Below are 15,729 nucleotides of genomic sequence, written 5' to 3'. Positions count from 1 at the left end.
TACGGACAGCGAGTGGCCGGTGCTGCTGCTCAGCCGCCCACCTCACAGCACTCCCTCGCCTCTCAGCAGGATAATGGGGCTGGAGATCAGCTTTCAAGCAGGCTTTTCCCTCAAGTGAGGGTCTTGTCAATAAGCCTGATTGGGAGAAGCCACATTTTAGGACGTGTATTGGCTGCAGACGAGCAGGATGATTCATCCCTGCCTGTCTGCAAGATGAGGTAGGTTCATCGAGCTCTCCGCAGAGCCACAGAGCGCATTAGCAGCAGGCTTGTGTCTAATAATAATACTCTGCCAGCAATTAAAAATATAACTCCATGTAAGGGTGAGATACACAGCTTGGGGTAAAGACTGTAGGATGTGAAAAATGACACCAGTGGGTATTTTAAGACAAAACAGCTGAAGGTACAAGCTGGCTGCGTGGCACGGCTCACTACTCCACACTGGGCAGCCACTCTCACTCCCTCAGAGAGCCAGGGCAAAACCCTTGATCCCACCACCTGCCTGTCTGCAAGAGGAGGTAGGTTCATCGAGCTCTCCGCAGAGCCACAGAGCGCATTAGCAGCAGGCTTGTGTCTAATAATAATACTCTGCCAGCAATTAAAAATATAACTCCATGTAAGGGTGAGATACACAGCTTGGGGTAAAGACTGTAGGATGTGAAAAATGACACCAGTGGGTATTTTAAGACAAAACAGCTGAAGGTACAAGCTGGCTGCGTGGCACGGCTCACTACTCCACACTGGGCAGCCACTCTCACTCCCTCAGAGAGCCAGGGCAAAACCCTTGATCCCACCACCTCTGGGGAGCAGCAGCTGCCAAAGACACTGCAGAGGTTTGCCCTACCTTTGGTTTGGGGCCAGATGGGCAGTTTGGGGGCTGGGAGGCTGGGATTGCAGGCAGCTGGGATTTGCAGCGCAGGGCAGAGCTCCTGGTGTCCCACAGAGCCCAGGAGTCCCACCCTGCACCCAGGTCTCAGGAAAGCCATCTGCATGGAGCATGTAGGGAAGGGCCCCACATTGCTTTGGGAGCTCAGGAGGTTACTAGGGATGCTCCAGAGCATATTCAGCAGCAAATGAAGCAAACCAAAACCCAGCTGTCATTTGCATGTCTTAGAGCTTTTGTTGGCCATTACCCAGACCTGTCTGAGTTCACCTGAGGGAGGGTAGGGAGAGTTTTATCTGACAAAATAGATCAGAGAGAGATATAATAGCAGATAATACTGTCTGTGCTAGAACCCCTTGGAAAACCAAAGAGCTAATGAAAGAGGAATACACTTACAGACAAAAAAGGACTTCCATGCAGATCAAGACTAGTCCAGGCTCCTAGCCAGCCTAACTTGAGTGTGACAGCGGAGACGGAGTCTTAGAAAGTGGAAAACAATTTTGACTAGAATCATCAGAGGAGAGTCTAAGTCAAACAGCCTGAATATGGCCTGGTTCCTTCCCCTGCCACAAGCAAGCTCACTCTCCCTACAAAGCTGTTACCATATTCAGCTGTATCAACCGGTTGCCAAGACTTCCATGCAAAAAACCCCATGTTGTTCCCTTGCTGGGCTGGACAGGACATGTACAATGCAGCAGGCACGTTTATACTGTGCTGAGACTGTCTGTACAGTCTGTGTCTCAGCATAACGCCTCACCATACCTACTCCTGACTTTCAGTGACTACACTGCTATTATTCACAAGCTGATGGCCCTGGCAGGCCAGGCAGCACAGCCCAAGCGGTCGGTTGGAGGGGATCAGCAGCCCCCGCTGCCAACACCTCCCACAGCAACTACAGCTCCATAACGCCTTGGTGCGGTTACTGCAGAAGCAAAAAATAGAGCAGCTCCATCTCATTCACGCACCATAACTATTTTTACAAGCGCCGGCAGCATGCACTGTCCTTCAGGTTACATCTGCCTGCACGCTCCTTAAAAAGGGGGAGGCAAGTTCAAACAGGGAAAGGGAAACATGGATTTCCGGTGAGGCTGGTATGACCCTGTGTCCAATAGTGCCAGGAAAACCAGAAGCACTCATAAAAATATATGAATGCAGCCCGAAGAGCATTTACAGAGCTAAGAAGTGGTTAACGAGCAGTTAGTAGTGGGTTGCTGGTAATTTTGCAGCTTCTTTGTTGGAGACTTGGCAGCCTGCTGTGTTTTGTAAGTGGCAGAAAATGACAGAAAACAGCTCAGTTTCTGCTGGCCACTGGAGTGCGCCCGCGGTTTGCATCCTACAGTGAAGAGCGAAGGGTCCCAGGAAGGGCCACAGCCAGGTCCATCTGCAGATACAGGGAACACCGGAGTTGGAGCAGTCCTGGCACGGGCATGGTTTTGGCATGTTCTCATGCTGGCAGATGAGAGTTTCAAGCTCATTACCAGCTTAAACTGGTGCAAGGTTGATTTTGGGAGCAGGTAATACCACCACTCCGGAAAGCTTTGCTGTGGTTTCCTCTGAGCTAGCGGTATTGATCACAGCATGCAAAAAGGTCAGCAGGAGCCTCTGCTGGCCTAATCCAGCTATTCCCATTTTCCTTGGTTCCCACACATCTTATTTGTGAACAACTGAAATTTAATCAAAGCAACTGTGAACACTGATAAACTCAACAACCCAAATGCCATAAGAAAGCAGCTCTTTCCCAAAAATGTTACCACCCTGTGTAATCCACCTTTGAAGCACGGATCTGTATCCTCAGCTCTCTCCCTGCATGCAAGGAGGTACTTTACTCACAGCATGGGACCAGCTAAGAACTCTCTATCTTCCTGTTCTTGTAAGCAGGACCGAGCCATGTAAAGGTAGGAAGCCACCTGGGAGCACTTTCATTTCCATCCCTGCCCATAATTTTTCTCATCTCTGCTCCTGCTCTTCAGCTCTCTGGCAGCTGCAGCTCGCTCACAGAAATAGAAGGAAATACAGATCTTGGAAGACAAAAAACAAAACACTCAAAATGTGAACCAAAAGCAAGCGCCACACACACTCCCCAGGCTTGTAACAGCCCCTCCTGATGCAGTTTGCATCATCTCACCACTGTTGATATTTAGAAGAACTCTGAAATGCTGCAAGCACCTTTCCAGGAATGACATAATGACATGGAATGAGCAACTCCAGTCCCAGAACCAACATTTCTTCTGGGAAAGTTCCTCTCTCAAACACCTTTTGGCTTAAATCAGCAGTTTAAATGTGCAAGACATCATAGAATTCAAGACAAAGCCCCTGAGTGCTAATGTGCACCGCCAGGATCCCTGATTTCACACCACATGCCAGCGTGTCTCTAACCCACTGCCTGGGGCAGTGAGGGTCTTGCTGGGGGACCCCATGGGGAAAAAAAGAAAACCCCTGCCAACCCAAACAAGCCAGCAAACAGAACTGCGTGGCTTGTTTTCCACCTGGGAGCCACATACCTCTCCCAGGCAGAAGCTTTAGGGATAACATTCCCAAATCGCTCAAAGATGCCTGCCCATCCTTTCTTACTGGTTGCTATGGTGAGAGATGACGGAGCCTGAGATGGGTATAATACGAGGCAGCGCACAGGGAAGGGATTTAGCAGAGCAGGAGGGAGGCGAGTGTGGGAAGAGGGGAAGGTGCTGCCGGCCGGTGGCCACGGTCCTCACCAGCACTGACCGGCCACAGCGGACCTGCCTGGGGAGGTAAGCGGCTGCCTGCGGCTCTGGGAGGGCTCAGCGACGGGTGTGTGTGCTGTTCCGCTCTTCATGTGAGAATGGCTAAAACAGTCATTAAGATGAGCTGGTTGAGTGAATCAGAGGAAAGTTAGTTTCAGCTAAAGAGAGAGAAAGAAGAAAAAAAAGAAACCGGTTCCATTGCTTGCAGCTCTTGCTCAGAGCACTCGGCCGGCTGGGAGAGAGAACCCTGCGACGAGGCTCAGAGAGCACTTTGGGGATCTGAAGGAATGATGTACTGAAGTGATCTGTGGTTGTTACAAACAGGGATTTGTTAGTGGTCAGTGTCTTTTACCTGGGGAGAGCTTTGTACTTGTTAGTCATACATTTGTATTTTGCTAAAGGCATTGATTTCATATTTCACCAACCTTCAGATTTCACACTTAAGATGCTGATAGTATAGCGTGAGATGCTGCAGGAACAGAAAGAGTTTCTACTCTATTAAGCAACAAGTAAGGTACAGAAAATGCAGCAACAGCTTAAACTAGTTGAATTAATCATTATGCAGCTTTAAAAATGGCATTTAGGTGTAGAACCAAAATATTATTAGCTTCACAAGGCAAGTTGGAGCTAGTTAAATGATCAGTTTCTGTTAATTGCACTTGCAACAGCCTTTCTATTCCATGGGAAACAAAAAAAGCTAAAAAACGCTTCCTATATAGACAACTAGTCAGAAAAGAGAAATTTTTAAAAAATCTAATATGCTCTATGTCCCAGCAGGTTTTTCTGTTGTTGTTGTGAAGCAGGGTGATACAGTAGTCTGGGCACCAGCAGGACTCCTCCTTTTGTCTGAGACCTAGCATGCGATCTGACCTAGCTAGGCATAGTCCTGAGTTCAGTCTAAGTGCCAGTAAGACCAGTGGAAAGACTTCACTGTCGTCAGTGGCCTTTGAGCCTGTACACAAATCAGGAAACTCAGCCTCTCCCTGCATCTGGTTTCAGGGGCACAATGAACATCGAGGTGCACAACGTCACTTACACCAGCGCCACCGTCTCCTGGGCCATGAACAACCCCTGTCCAGAGAACTACTACCACATCATGTACCGCCCCAACTGGAACAGTGTCTTCGCTGGCTATTTACGCCAAAACTTCCACCGTGAGGAGCGAGTCCCTCACCCCTTTAGCTCCCTTGTCCTCCATCAACTCATGCCATCCACCATCTATGTCCTTTGCATCACCTGCAAGAACTCTTACCCCTCCGGCAACCACTGCACCACTTTCCACACTCTGGACAAAATCCCCCTGGTTTTTGGTCGTTCTAAGCACGAGGCTAACCCCTCCATGTGGATGGTGAGCAGCCTGCTGCTCCTCTGCTTCATCGCTTTCCTGGCCTATGGCTGCCTGCAGTTCTGGTCTGCACGGTGCAACCGGGCTGCGAGGCTGAAGCATCCCGATACCAGTCCCGAAGAAGCGGGTGAAGGGAGCAGCTCACTGGAGGGGCCACTGAATGAGGGACTGAGAGAGGAGCTTCTGGAAGTCCCCATGACCACTGTGCTAATGAGGAGCTCCAGTTTCATGAGGGAGAGTCCACATAGCTCCCCCCATTGCTTTTTTCCGTATAAAACCAGTGATGATAAAAGGGCCATCTTGCCCCAGCATGGCCTTCAATGAGAGCAAAATAAAGGGAGACCCTGCTTAGAGGTTTGATTTGTGCTGCTCTCTCCCAGCTCTTGCCAACAGGACTGTCTGTGTGTCCATAAGGGCTGTTTGTCCCAGGGTAGAACCTGAGGCAGGGATATTGGTTGCAGGGAGAAAGATTTTTGTCAAATGACAAAAATATTCTCATTTGCTGAGGGTTTTTCAAAAAGAAACCAGGTCAGCTCTGTGGGAAGGGCCAGGCTCAGCTGACTGTATCGTCACAGGCTAATGTACATCAGTGCTGTAGGTTCACTTCAGAGTCAGCAAAGTGCACGAAAAATAAACTCCACTCAAGAAGTTTTACACGTGAATGATCCTCCATTAGCAGCACACCCCAAGCCCTCACAACGCCTGTATCAACAGTCACCGCAGACTGACAAAAGAGCTTTTTGTCAGTATTAAGTAGTCTATATTTGCACACACAAGTATTTTAGTAATTCCCATTTTGAACTACAAATGTGATTCCTGAAGTGGCACCTTCTTTGGGCAGAAGCACTGCTTTGGAGCAACAACTTGCTCTCCTCTCGGTGTGTTCAGATGGATGTGGCTTGGTCTCGGTGCCAACACCCAGCACAGAGCAGTGTCAGCATCCCCTAACTCGGGGATGCTATGGAGAAGTATATGGGAATGCAACAGCGAAAGCACACTGAATCTATTTACTGCATGGCTTTTTGGTTTCCCACAGCAACACGACCCTGCACATTTGCACCCGCCGTTCTAGCAATGAGCTAGTTTTTGCATTTCTTTCCTCCCAAATAAATAGTTCAAATGTCCACCCCGTCTGGCTGTTGTGGCTCATTTACTGACCTTGGATCCATAGAGGTAATACGGCTGAACGTTGGCCGGCTTGTCCCGCTGGGGTTCCTGTGTGAATGGGATTGCTGTCCTCACAAACCTGTGGCAGGCAGGGAGATGGGGAGGAAAAGTGGTCAGAGCCCGGTTAATTGTGCTGAGTGCAGATATGGCACAGTTTGGGACGAGCTGCAGCTGCAGATTAATTTGCAATTCATCATCTGAGTTACATGAACTGGAACGCGAACTCATGCCCCAGTCTGTTGTTGGTGTAAACCATGCCTGTTTAACCTTCCAAAGGTGGGAGTTCTCATCTGGGGCAGGCAAGAAACCCATGTATAAGTAACTACCACAGCGCTGCTGCTCAGTAAACCAACCCTCTAAACCAAACTAGCTCAATTGCTTGCAATCAGCGTCTGACTTCGTTGTCTGAATTTGTTACTAACATTTTCAAGGTGGAGGCGAGCTGCTCGGCTTTAACTTCACATAGAGAGCATCTGTCACCTGTCTAGAGCAGGCCCAGCTCTAACCCCTGACGTTCACTGTAACTGTTGCATCCCACGGAGAACGAAAATCTCACTGTAATGCATGTGAATTTTATGTGGCAGGTTTGACATTTTGGAAAGAAAAGCGGGGTCTCCAGGTGCCCCCTCTGCCTTGTTTTTTGTCCTCACCTGTTGGTGGATCCATTGTAGCAGTAGTTGGGTAGAAAGTCAAAGTTGAGCTCCCAGAAGACATGGAGGGTGATGCGCCCATAGGGCGCGGAGACGTTGTGATTGGCCTCCCGGAACATGGCATCAAAGCTGTCCAAAGTCATGTGCTTGCACAGCAACCTGTGAGTCAGGCGGTTTATCTCCAAGAGCCACTCCAGCTCCTGCAGCACATAAAGCAGCAGCAAATGCAACATATTACCAAGATGACAATAGAAACAGCTGGTTTAATTGCCAGGGGAATGATTTTATATTCACACACAGAACTTTCCAGTTGAGGATGTAGTAAATGCTAAAGACACCAACTGAACTCAATGGCCAAGGCCAATTGCACTTTCACTGAAGGGGGTCTTGGTTTGCTAACTCCTAAACCTGCAGGAAGCAAAATTAATTTGTTCCCCACTAAGCACCGGCTGCCTTTCACATCAGACTCCTCCAAAGGTGGAAACTGGTAATTTCACACTACTTGACTCTGATGCTTCTGCATCGTATCAAAGGCAGCAAATCCTGCACACGGACAAATGATGTCTCAGCCACCTTCATCCGAGGAGGAATTAAAGTCAGTTAAAGATTTCCTGCTCCCAGGTTCCAGGACTCTCTTATATAAGCTCTGCAAAACCTAACTGCTGACTGTCATCTTATGATTTATGCCGATACTTAATAGTCCAGTAATAATACAATTAAAGCTGCATAAACAGAAATAGTAGAGACTGAGCAGCATAAAGGAGGATACATGGCTGCCTGGAACCTGCTGCGGGTGGGTCTTGAAGCAGAAGACTGTTGACTCTGTATCCATAGGAGTGTATTATTCTCTTTATTCATATTCTCAGTCAATAACAGCTCTTACCACTATAGATGTCAGGTCCTCGCTCTCAAAGCGGCTAATGGCCTGGTCTAACGATTTGTACATCGCTGCTGAGATACGCTGGGTAATGAGCCTGTTCAGGTCAATTGATCTACCCAGTAACTGAGAAAGGAAGAGAAGATATTTGCATGTTATATACAGTTGGGAAAAGCTACTTGATTTTTTAACAGGCACAAATTCAAACCAAATATCCAAGTCTGCTTAAACGTGACAACACCTTGGTTGAGGGAAGGAGGCTAAATGTGGAGCATTAACTTATTTTCCCTTCAGGCCCCATGCCCTGAGCACAGTGTGTCAGAAGCTGGTTCAACCCTTCTCATTCCAGCAGTGGAGCCCAGCACGAGGCTGCGAGCCACTAACAAACGGATAATAGACCAAGAGCTGTGAATACTGGAGTCTACTGTACCTGGACATGCCTCTGCTTGAGCAGTGTTTCGTAGCGGTTGGATGGTGGGTATGGAATAATCACCCCGTAATTCTTACATTCAGCCCGGAAACGTTTGTCCAATAAAACACTGAAAAAAAGAAGCAGTGTCAGGAAAAAAGAAACATACACCATCAGCTTCTCTCTGTATCTTTTTCAGAGATGTTTTCATCCTTCTTTGCATCTTGCTCTAAATGCCAAGAAATTTTCACACACTAACTCTGCTTACATCACTAAGTGGATGTTATCTGGGGACTGCCATGCTGTTGTCCATCATTCTTGGCTTTTATAGCTAAAATATTCAAAAAGATAAAACATTGTGCTGAAAGATATCACTAGTAGCAGGTACTGGGGTGGTCTCACAGGTGTGTTCCCTCCATGAAGATCTGCTGTGGGAACAGTTGGTTGGTGATTGTTATTGCCCTCCTTCTCTAACGCCAAATGTGATCTAGAGACAAAACCCCTTTGCAGAGTTACACCACAGACTTGGTTCTCCTTTGGGGACATGAGAGGAGGACTCCCACTACAGCTCGTCCATGCTCTTTAAATGGGTAAGAAGGAAATGTCACTATCTCCCCACAAGGGAGCAAGCAACTCTGCAGAAGTCCTACAGCCAGCTGGTCTGATGTGTCACCTAAGGCAGTGAGTACCCTTCTAGCTTTTACAAGTCCTGCTGTTTTACTAGGGTGAGGACAAGAGCATATTCCTGTTTCTTGGGTTTCCACTTTTCTGCCTGGTACACAAACAGGAGTCAAGCAAGGACGTGTCATCATGGCTCGGTCTGCTTTTCTGCTGCTCTCACAAATTGTACTCATGCAGCTACTCAGGATGCCAATTACTATTTTTTCAATTTTAACCGTGTCTCCTTGCCAACATTAATTCATTTTCCCCACCTACACTGGTCTGACATGGACAGCCAGCGCTGGGGGACAGGGATGATCTATTTTGTTATATCCACTTGCAGCAGCTACTCCCTGAGGGGAACCTTTTGGTCAACAGCAATTTGGATGCAGCAGTATTATCAGTCATCATCATCAGTCAGGTTCTCCTACCTGCCAGCCATTGCTTTGTAATAGGCAAAGATCTGATCTGCCAGCTTGTACACAAATTGATCAAAGCACAAATTCACCTGGGGGAGAAAAAACACAACTTTGTGAGGGTGTCACCAGCTCGGAGCAGCAATTTTCTACGCATGCAAGATCAATACAGCTCAACATAGAGCTCTAATTTAATACATACATGTATGTCACACTATCTAAAAAACGCACTGCAGTTCTCACATGCTAAAGGTAAGCAGAAAATCGCAGTCCCATTTCTCTGTTATAGTTTCTGCATGTTCTTAAAGGTCCTGGTCCCCCATCTCCAGTCATTCTTCTCTCTCAAGGATCTCCAGTTTCTCATTTTCCTCTCATTTTCCTCTCTGCTCTCATAATCCTCTGCCCATTAGACACAATTCTATGCTCTCAGTGTTTGACAGCCCTTGGCTTCCACAGTTCCCCATGAGTACATCCGAGCTGAAACTCTTAATCCGCAGAGTCTGTAAACCCTCTGGAAATTCTGACCTTTTGAAAACTCTCAGTCTGATGGGCTACACTTTTCTGGAGATGCCTACAATGAATTCACTCAGCTGCTGGGTGGGGCTGTCAAACAGGGCAATGTGACCCCAGTGAGCTCCTTCTATTCAATAACGGTGAAGAGAACTTACTTCAGCTTCAATTTCATCGTATAGGAACTGCTTTTTGAACTTGGTCAAGGCATAGTATGCGCTGTCATTATAGAGGTCCAAGGGGTACAGTACGTACCTGAGGGCAAAAAGACAGATTATGTCTTAAATTAACTTTGGAGCATGTCAGCATAAATGGCAGGCAGTGCATGTGCCCTGCTCAGTGCAAAAAATGCCCTTTCTCTGACTTCATTCCTATCACTTCCACTCCCTCCAGCCCCTCAAACACTCTCTGTCGCTTCTTGCGTCCTGCTGCAAGCAGCTAGAACAGATCTGGGTTTGAGCTAACTGTCACTTGTTCATCCAACACTTGCTCCTTCTCCTGCTTCATCTGCCCTCCCTCCAGAGAGTGCTCTGACAATGGCCATGAAATGAAAAACAAAGTTCTAATGAGGAGGATATTATGAACATAATTACAATAATAGCAATTTCTCTCACCATTTATCATGTATATATAAAAAAAGTGTTTAGATGCCTCAGCCAGAGCCCACGTTGCTGTCTGACTGCTGCACACAGATGACAGTACCACAAAGTTGTGCCCACATCCAAATACAGCAGTTGCCAACTGCCGGTTTATGATACGTAAGTGCGTGCCAGGAAGCTGCCCGTGTGCCTCTGCTAACGAGGTATTCATACAGCACACATTCATGGGACAGTGAGTGAAAAAAGTCTGCTCTCCCTCCCACATCTACAAGATCGTTCGTCACCAGCCTACCTTTCCCCAGAACAAAATCCCAAGCCCCAGCACATGCACGGTCCCAACAGAGCCTATCGGGTCTTACTCCATCATGGAGGGTTCTTTGGTTTCCAGAATATGGTCTGTGAGGATCCAGGGCATGGACATTTCAATGGGGAACTGGATGCGGCGGCCCATGGTCAGCTCCAGGAAGAATTCCCGGAACCAGAGCTGGGACAGGTCGCAGCACTGCTGCAGCGCTTCTGAAACACAGAGGAGATCCCCCCGGCAGGAGGGCACCCACGTTACCCACCTGGGGACAGCAGCGAGGGAAGTGCACAGAGGCAGCTGCTGCAGCCTCATACTGGACTGGTTTTGGGTAGGAACATTTTTCTAGTATGTCCCTGTTTTTAAAACCAGACCATGTCCATGTTGTCTGAGCACTTTGTAATGGAAGTAGAAAGCAGGGATCATTCCTTTTACTCTAGATTTCCGGGGAGAAAATTTCAATGTCCCAGAGTTATTCTGGAAGATTCCTTCTGTGCCCAGTGGTTCAAAGGTTTGTCTGGGACAGAAAGAAAATAAACTACCACCTGTAGCTGTTTGCTACTGCTGACTTGTTCCTGCTTACATAATGATTACTACCTAGACACACGTCTGCATCAGGCATGGACATTTGGGAAAAATCAAGGAAAATCTTCTGCACAGGTCAATGAGGAGCAAAGCTGCTCTTCCTTTGCCTTTCTGAGCATGCAAGAGTTGGATTCAAGCCTCCCCCTGCCATAACCTCACCACTGATGTTGAGAAGGTGTGTGAAGAAGAAGGACTGTTTGTGGAACTCCTCAATGGCCAAGACTATCGGCCCATCCAAGCTGCTCCTCAGAGTCTTCTTTGAGCCACTCTTGTCTGCTATGAGGGACTCCAGCATGGTCCGCACCATGTAAAGCTTTGGAAGGAAGTTGACATGCAGTTACCACTCTTCAGTGAGACACCCCCACAGACAGCCATGGTGCTCTGCAACACAAAATAATACTTCTCCCAGGTGGCTACTACTTGCCGCACCCACAGGCCATCATCTTTCTGAGACAAAAGTAATTACACCTCTAAAAAGGAGGCTTTAGAAACTATATGACAAATTAGGCACCAAAGCAACATTTAATACACCACAAAAGTAATTACACCTCTAAAAAGGAGGCTATAGAAACTATATGACAGATTAGGCACCAAAGCAACATTTAATACACAACGGTGTGAAGACTTTGTGGAACAAACCACAGAAACAACTGCTAATCCACAGGGTGAGAGACTCCTACATGGCTCTAAAACCACTAATTCCCTACGCAGGAGATGGACATTACATACCTGTGTACTTGATGGTCCTACTGCTCGTCGTGGGACTTTAATATCAAATCCACCCTTAGGATCCTTCTCACCTCTTAGACAAGGATCATTTGGAGGCTCTCGACCTCCCTCCCAGTCGCAGATCGTCTTCCGAATTGCCTGAAGGACACTGGAGTGGGTGGCAAAGGAAAGTAGTGCTTAAGCTTGATTCTACCTCAAGATGAAAATATTCACTCCTGTGCACATACAGGGTGAAAAGCATCTGAGGTGGGGAGACACACTTTCCTTATTGGGGGAGTCAAGCCCAGAAATTACTTTGGAAAGAGCAGCCGGCCAGGGTACCTTGGCTGATAGTATACCCTGAGTGTATGCAGGGCCACATGCTTATACAGCACAAATGTGCTACACAAATAAATACACGGGCTTTGCATTACATTCACGAAGCACAGACTGACCTGATCAGAACATTCTTCTTCTTCCTGACCGCCTGCCGGAGTGGCTCTCGCAGGGTCACCTGGGCAAAGTCCTGCAGGGCTGCATAGATGGTGTTGCGGATGGCTTGGTTGAAAACACTCTCCATCCGGCCCATCAGCACTTGCAGACCTTTGATCATGGCAATTACCTGAAGCAAAAATTAGAAACAGATGTATTTGCTATTTTTCCATTAGCTGCTTTACTGACTGCAACAAGCTGAGGAGAGCATTTATACCACCAGTTTCTTGCAAATGGCTCCTGTCCCTTGGCAGGCTCTGTTTCCACTCCTGATCTCTCGGTATCTTTGATAACACACCACCCCAGGAATCTGCACGTGCTTCAGACGTGGGTGCAGCTGTGTGGCGCGCACAGACCTGCATCCGCACCAGGGCACAGTCTTCCTTGTACAAGAGTACAGGGAAAATTCCCAGGAGGGAGGAACACGGCCAGGGCATCAGCTCTGGCAGGTCCTTACTCTTGTGCAGTTAGCACCTACCTCCACAAAGGCAAACTTCTCTTCACTGGTGTAGTTGTATCGGGTGGCTCTCTCATACTCTTCTGCTGTTCCTGGGCAATCCTTGTTACAGAATTTATCTGTGGGATGAACCAGCTTCCAAGAGTACTAGAAGATGGAAAGAGAGACAGACTGTCAATATTGCAATGAGTAAGAAGCCAGGCTGGAAAGACTGAAGAGGGCCCTATGCCAGGAAAACACTCCCTAGACATTACTACAGTTGTTTGACATTCCTTTGGAGTCAGAATTTGTGCTTCTTCATGGCTTTATTATCACTGTACTAAATACTGGTTTTGTTTATTTGGGAGCTTGCCAGTCATACTGGGCTTTTGACATCCATAGACTTGTATGGAGATCTGGTTGATATTTTCCAAATTAAGAATTTCCATCATCATTTGAATTACAGTTTTAGTTGCTCAAGACCCAGACTCATCCCAACCAGCTTTCAGTACTTAACCAAGGTGTTCAGGTTAGGAGAACAGTCACCCAGTACCCCTCTAATATCACTGGGGACACCCCAGCACTGCAAAGGGTGGTTCAGATTCAGGTGAGACGATCAAGTTCACTTTCTCCACTTGGTACAGAGGGTGTTCAGGGTTCAGCTGCCTAATATCAGTGTGTTCGTTAACGGCTTAAAGTCAGGTGGCATGAAAGCAAGCTCACCTTTCCACAGCCTTTGTTACATGCCACGTTAAAACATTCACCCTCATAGGAAGAGGATGACGTTCCACACTCACCACTTCCATGACGTGGGCACTCCACTTGGACAGCAGCTGCAGTCCCCGTAAAGCGAGATCGAAGAGCTCCCTGTACTCTTCATCTGATTTCTGGCTGTCCAGTCCTGAGCCAGTGACCACCTGGAGAACACCACATCATGTCAGGGCTAGACTCAGCAACTTGCTGCAGAGGCTTCACTGAGCCAAACAGCAGCCACAGATTTCTCTCTCAAATCCCAGCTGAAATTAATTCCCCGCGACCTTATGATCAAGCTAAAATTGAGCAGCACATACACTGTCCCTCAGGAAAAAGGGTACAACATGGCAAGGCTCTTTTCGCCCAGGCAGTCAATTTATTTCCTACAGAAAAATGAGCATGTGACACCTCTAGAACAAATAACTGACTATTTTCATTACACATTCCCATTCCTTTTTGGTGGTCTAACTCTACTGAAATCCTTCAGAGTCCTTTACTGATTGAAAGTTCAAATAAGCACTTGAAAATGCTAGAAAGAAGAGGGCTGGGAATGCTAACAATTCATTAAACTAACACTGATGAATGAGGATCACACATTTGCAAAAAACAGTCACAACAGCATCAGAGAGGGAGCTGACATTCAGTACTGAGAAGAACAGAGATGCCCTGTGGTCTCTCCTCGAAGCCCTGACCAACAGCTCTGTGTAACAGAAAACACCCGTTTGTAAGTCATGGGTATTCTGCCACCTGGCTGATATACATGTAGGTGCAAAATTCTTTCTGCTCCTTACTTTAACAAAGCTGTGGCCAAAGAGCAGAAGCTGTTGCATTAGATCTTCTGGTGCACATGATTTGGCACCTGCAAGGGCCTTTCATAACTTGAGAAGTGGTTTGTTCCACCTGTGTCCTTCTTCCCTCCTCACTGTACGTCCTTGCCACACTTGTCCTCTCCCAGCCTTGTCCATCTAACAAGCCTGAGGACGGCGACTACCCGCTGAGCTTACCTCACTATTGCTGTAGCGAGCGAGTTCCGAGATGAAGCGGATGTGGTCGTCTCGGATCTGGACCATTTGCTCACAAATGTTGTACTGGGGACTTATGCTGCTCTGAGTACATGTCCACCTGGGCAAAAAAGCAAAAGTTTCAAGGGCAGGACACAGGGCTCCACTCAGACACACCCAGGGACAGAGCCTTGCACTCAACTGCTCTCTTGAACGTGTTCAAGACATGTCACCTTAATGGCAAATGTCAGCCTGTGTCATCTCTCTCATGTCCCCTGTCCATCCTCAGAGGCGGTCTCACACAGCAGCATGGAGACACTTGCCTCACCTTTCAGCCTGAACGTCTCTGCTCCATCCACCCTCTCCACGTTGGGCTCACCTGTCTCCACGGGCAGAGACGGCTATTTTCCAGGTCACTGTTGCACAAGCTTTCAGGGAAGGATGAACTGCAAAGACCTGGCATCTTTGCATCCCTTCTGCTAAACCTATGATAGGCATCCCCTTAGAGGTCACCCCTCCTGAAATGGCTGGGTCATGCTGCCTTCTCCTGCAAGCAAGAACTCCGTGAAGGGGCAGCAAGGGAATATCCCTCTCACTCTGTGTTTTGGTTCCGACTCACACCACCAGCTCAGTGAACAGCCCTGAGTATAAATGATGAGAATAATATGATTAAATGAACTCATCTGCATTGAGCCACATGTACCCTGCAACTGTGTAATGACACCCTAAAAGAAGGCAGCGCTCCCCTTCCAAAGGCACAGACATACGAATAAATGGTGAAAATCGGGTCAATTTAATTTAACCCCTGCTTTCCCCCCTCCTGCATTAGCCACAGACAGAACCAGAATGGCCCCACCAAATGCTTTGTGCAAGCAAATGTCTGTCAGTGAGACTCTTGTGTCTTATTGTCATCACAATGGAAATGTTTGGATCTTGGGGTTTTTTCCCCCTAAAAATTTTCCCATCTTAGGATAGACAGCCATCTTCTCCAATCCAGAGCAGCTGTACAAAAGGAAGGTGAGAAACCTGCTGCTGATATGGACATAGACATGAAGACATATTCCTACTGTTAACCCTGAGGCACCTGCTGCCAGTATTTATGGTGTTGCAAAGTCCTGGAAGTGCTGGACCATGTTATCCCTTGTGCAGTCCATCCTCCCACAGTCCCATCGCTCGACTCTTACCCGTTCCAATGTCCTGTGCTCCCCACCGGACAAT

At 47.6% G+C, this 15,729-nt stretch overlaps 2 protein-coding genes across 4 annotated transcripts in view; one reads left to right on the top strand and one right to left on the bottom strand.

The window, feature by feature from the left end:
* Positions 1 to 15,729, bottom strand: part of LOC104490902 (cytoplasmic FMR1-interacting protein 2) — a 44,877-nt gene that overhangs the window by 14,371 nt on the left and 14,777 nt on the right. For all 3 annotated transcript variants that reach the window (XM_010133252.1, XM_010133253.1, XM_010133255.1), the window contains 13 exons: positions 14,515 to 14,632; positions 13,555 to 13,674; positions 12,800 to 12,925; positions 12,285 to 12,451; positions 11,851 to 11,998; positions 11,281 to 11,434; positions 10,595 to 10,751; positions 9,795 to 9,891; positions 9,142 to 9,218; positions 8,072 to 8,180; positions 7,648 to 7,767; positions 6,765 to 6,964; positions 6,106 to 6,193 (listed from right to left, as the gene is read on the bottom strand). In XM_010133252.1, coding sequence (XP_010131554.1) covers positions 6,106 to 6,193; positions 6,765 to 6,964; positions 7,648 to 7,767; positions 8,072 to 8,180; positions 9,142 to 9,218; positions 9,795 to 9,891; positions 10,595 to 10,751; positions 11,281 to 11,434; positions 11,851 to 11,998; positions 12,285 to 12,451; positions 12,800 to 12,925; positions 13,555 to 13,674; positions 14,515 to 14,632 — 1,681 coding nt within the window. The remainder of the gene's footprint in view (positions 1 to 6,105; positions 6,194 to 6,764; positions 6,965 to 7,647; positions 7,768 to 8,071; positions 8,181 to 9,141; positions 9,219 to 9,794; positions 9,892 to 10,594; positions 10,752 to 11,280; positions 11,435 to 11,850; positions 11,999 to 12,284; positions 12,452 to 12,799; positions 12,926 to 13,554; positions 13,675 to 14,514; positions 14,633 to 15,729) is intronic.
* Positions 4,609 to 5,271, top strand: FNDC9 (fibronectin type III domain containing 9). The gene has a single exon (XM_010133251.1). It carries the CDS (start codon positions 4,609 to 4,611, stop codon positions 5,269 to 5,271), a length of 663 nt encoding a protein of 220 aa, XP_010131553.1.

This window comes from Buceros rhinoceros, unplaced genomic scaffold (assembly GCF_000710305.1).
Source record: "Buceros rhinoceros silvestris isolate BGI_N320 unplaced genomic scaffold, ASM71030v1 scaffold7883, whole genome shotgun sequence".
Classification (NCBI taxonomy): Eukaryota; Metazoa; Chordata; class Aves; order Bucerotiformes; family Bucerotidae; genus Buceros; species Buceros rhinoceros.
Note: the sequence above shows the minus strand (reverse complement) of the source record. Positions and strands in the feature narration are given on the sequence as shown.

Excerpts from the sequence above, each read along its gene's own strand:
- FNDC9 (XM_010133251.1), top strand. The coding sequence starts at position 4,609 with ATGAACATCGAGGTGCACAACGTCACTTACACCAGCGCCACCGTCTCC.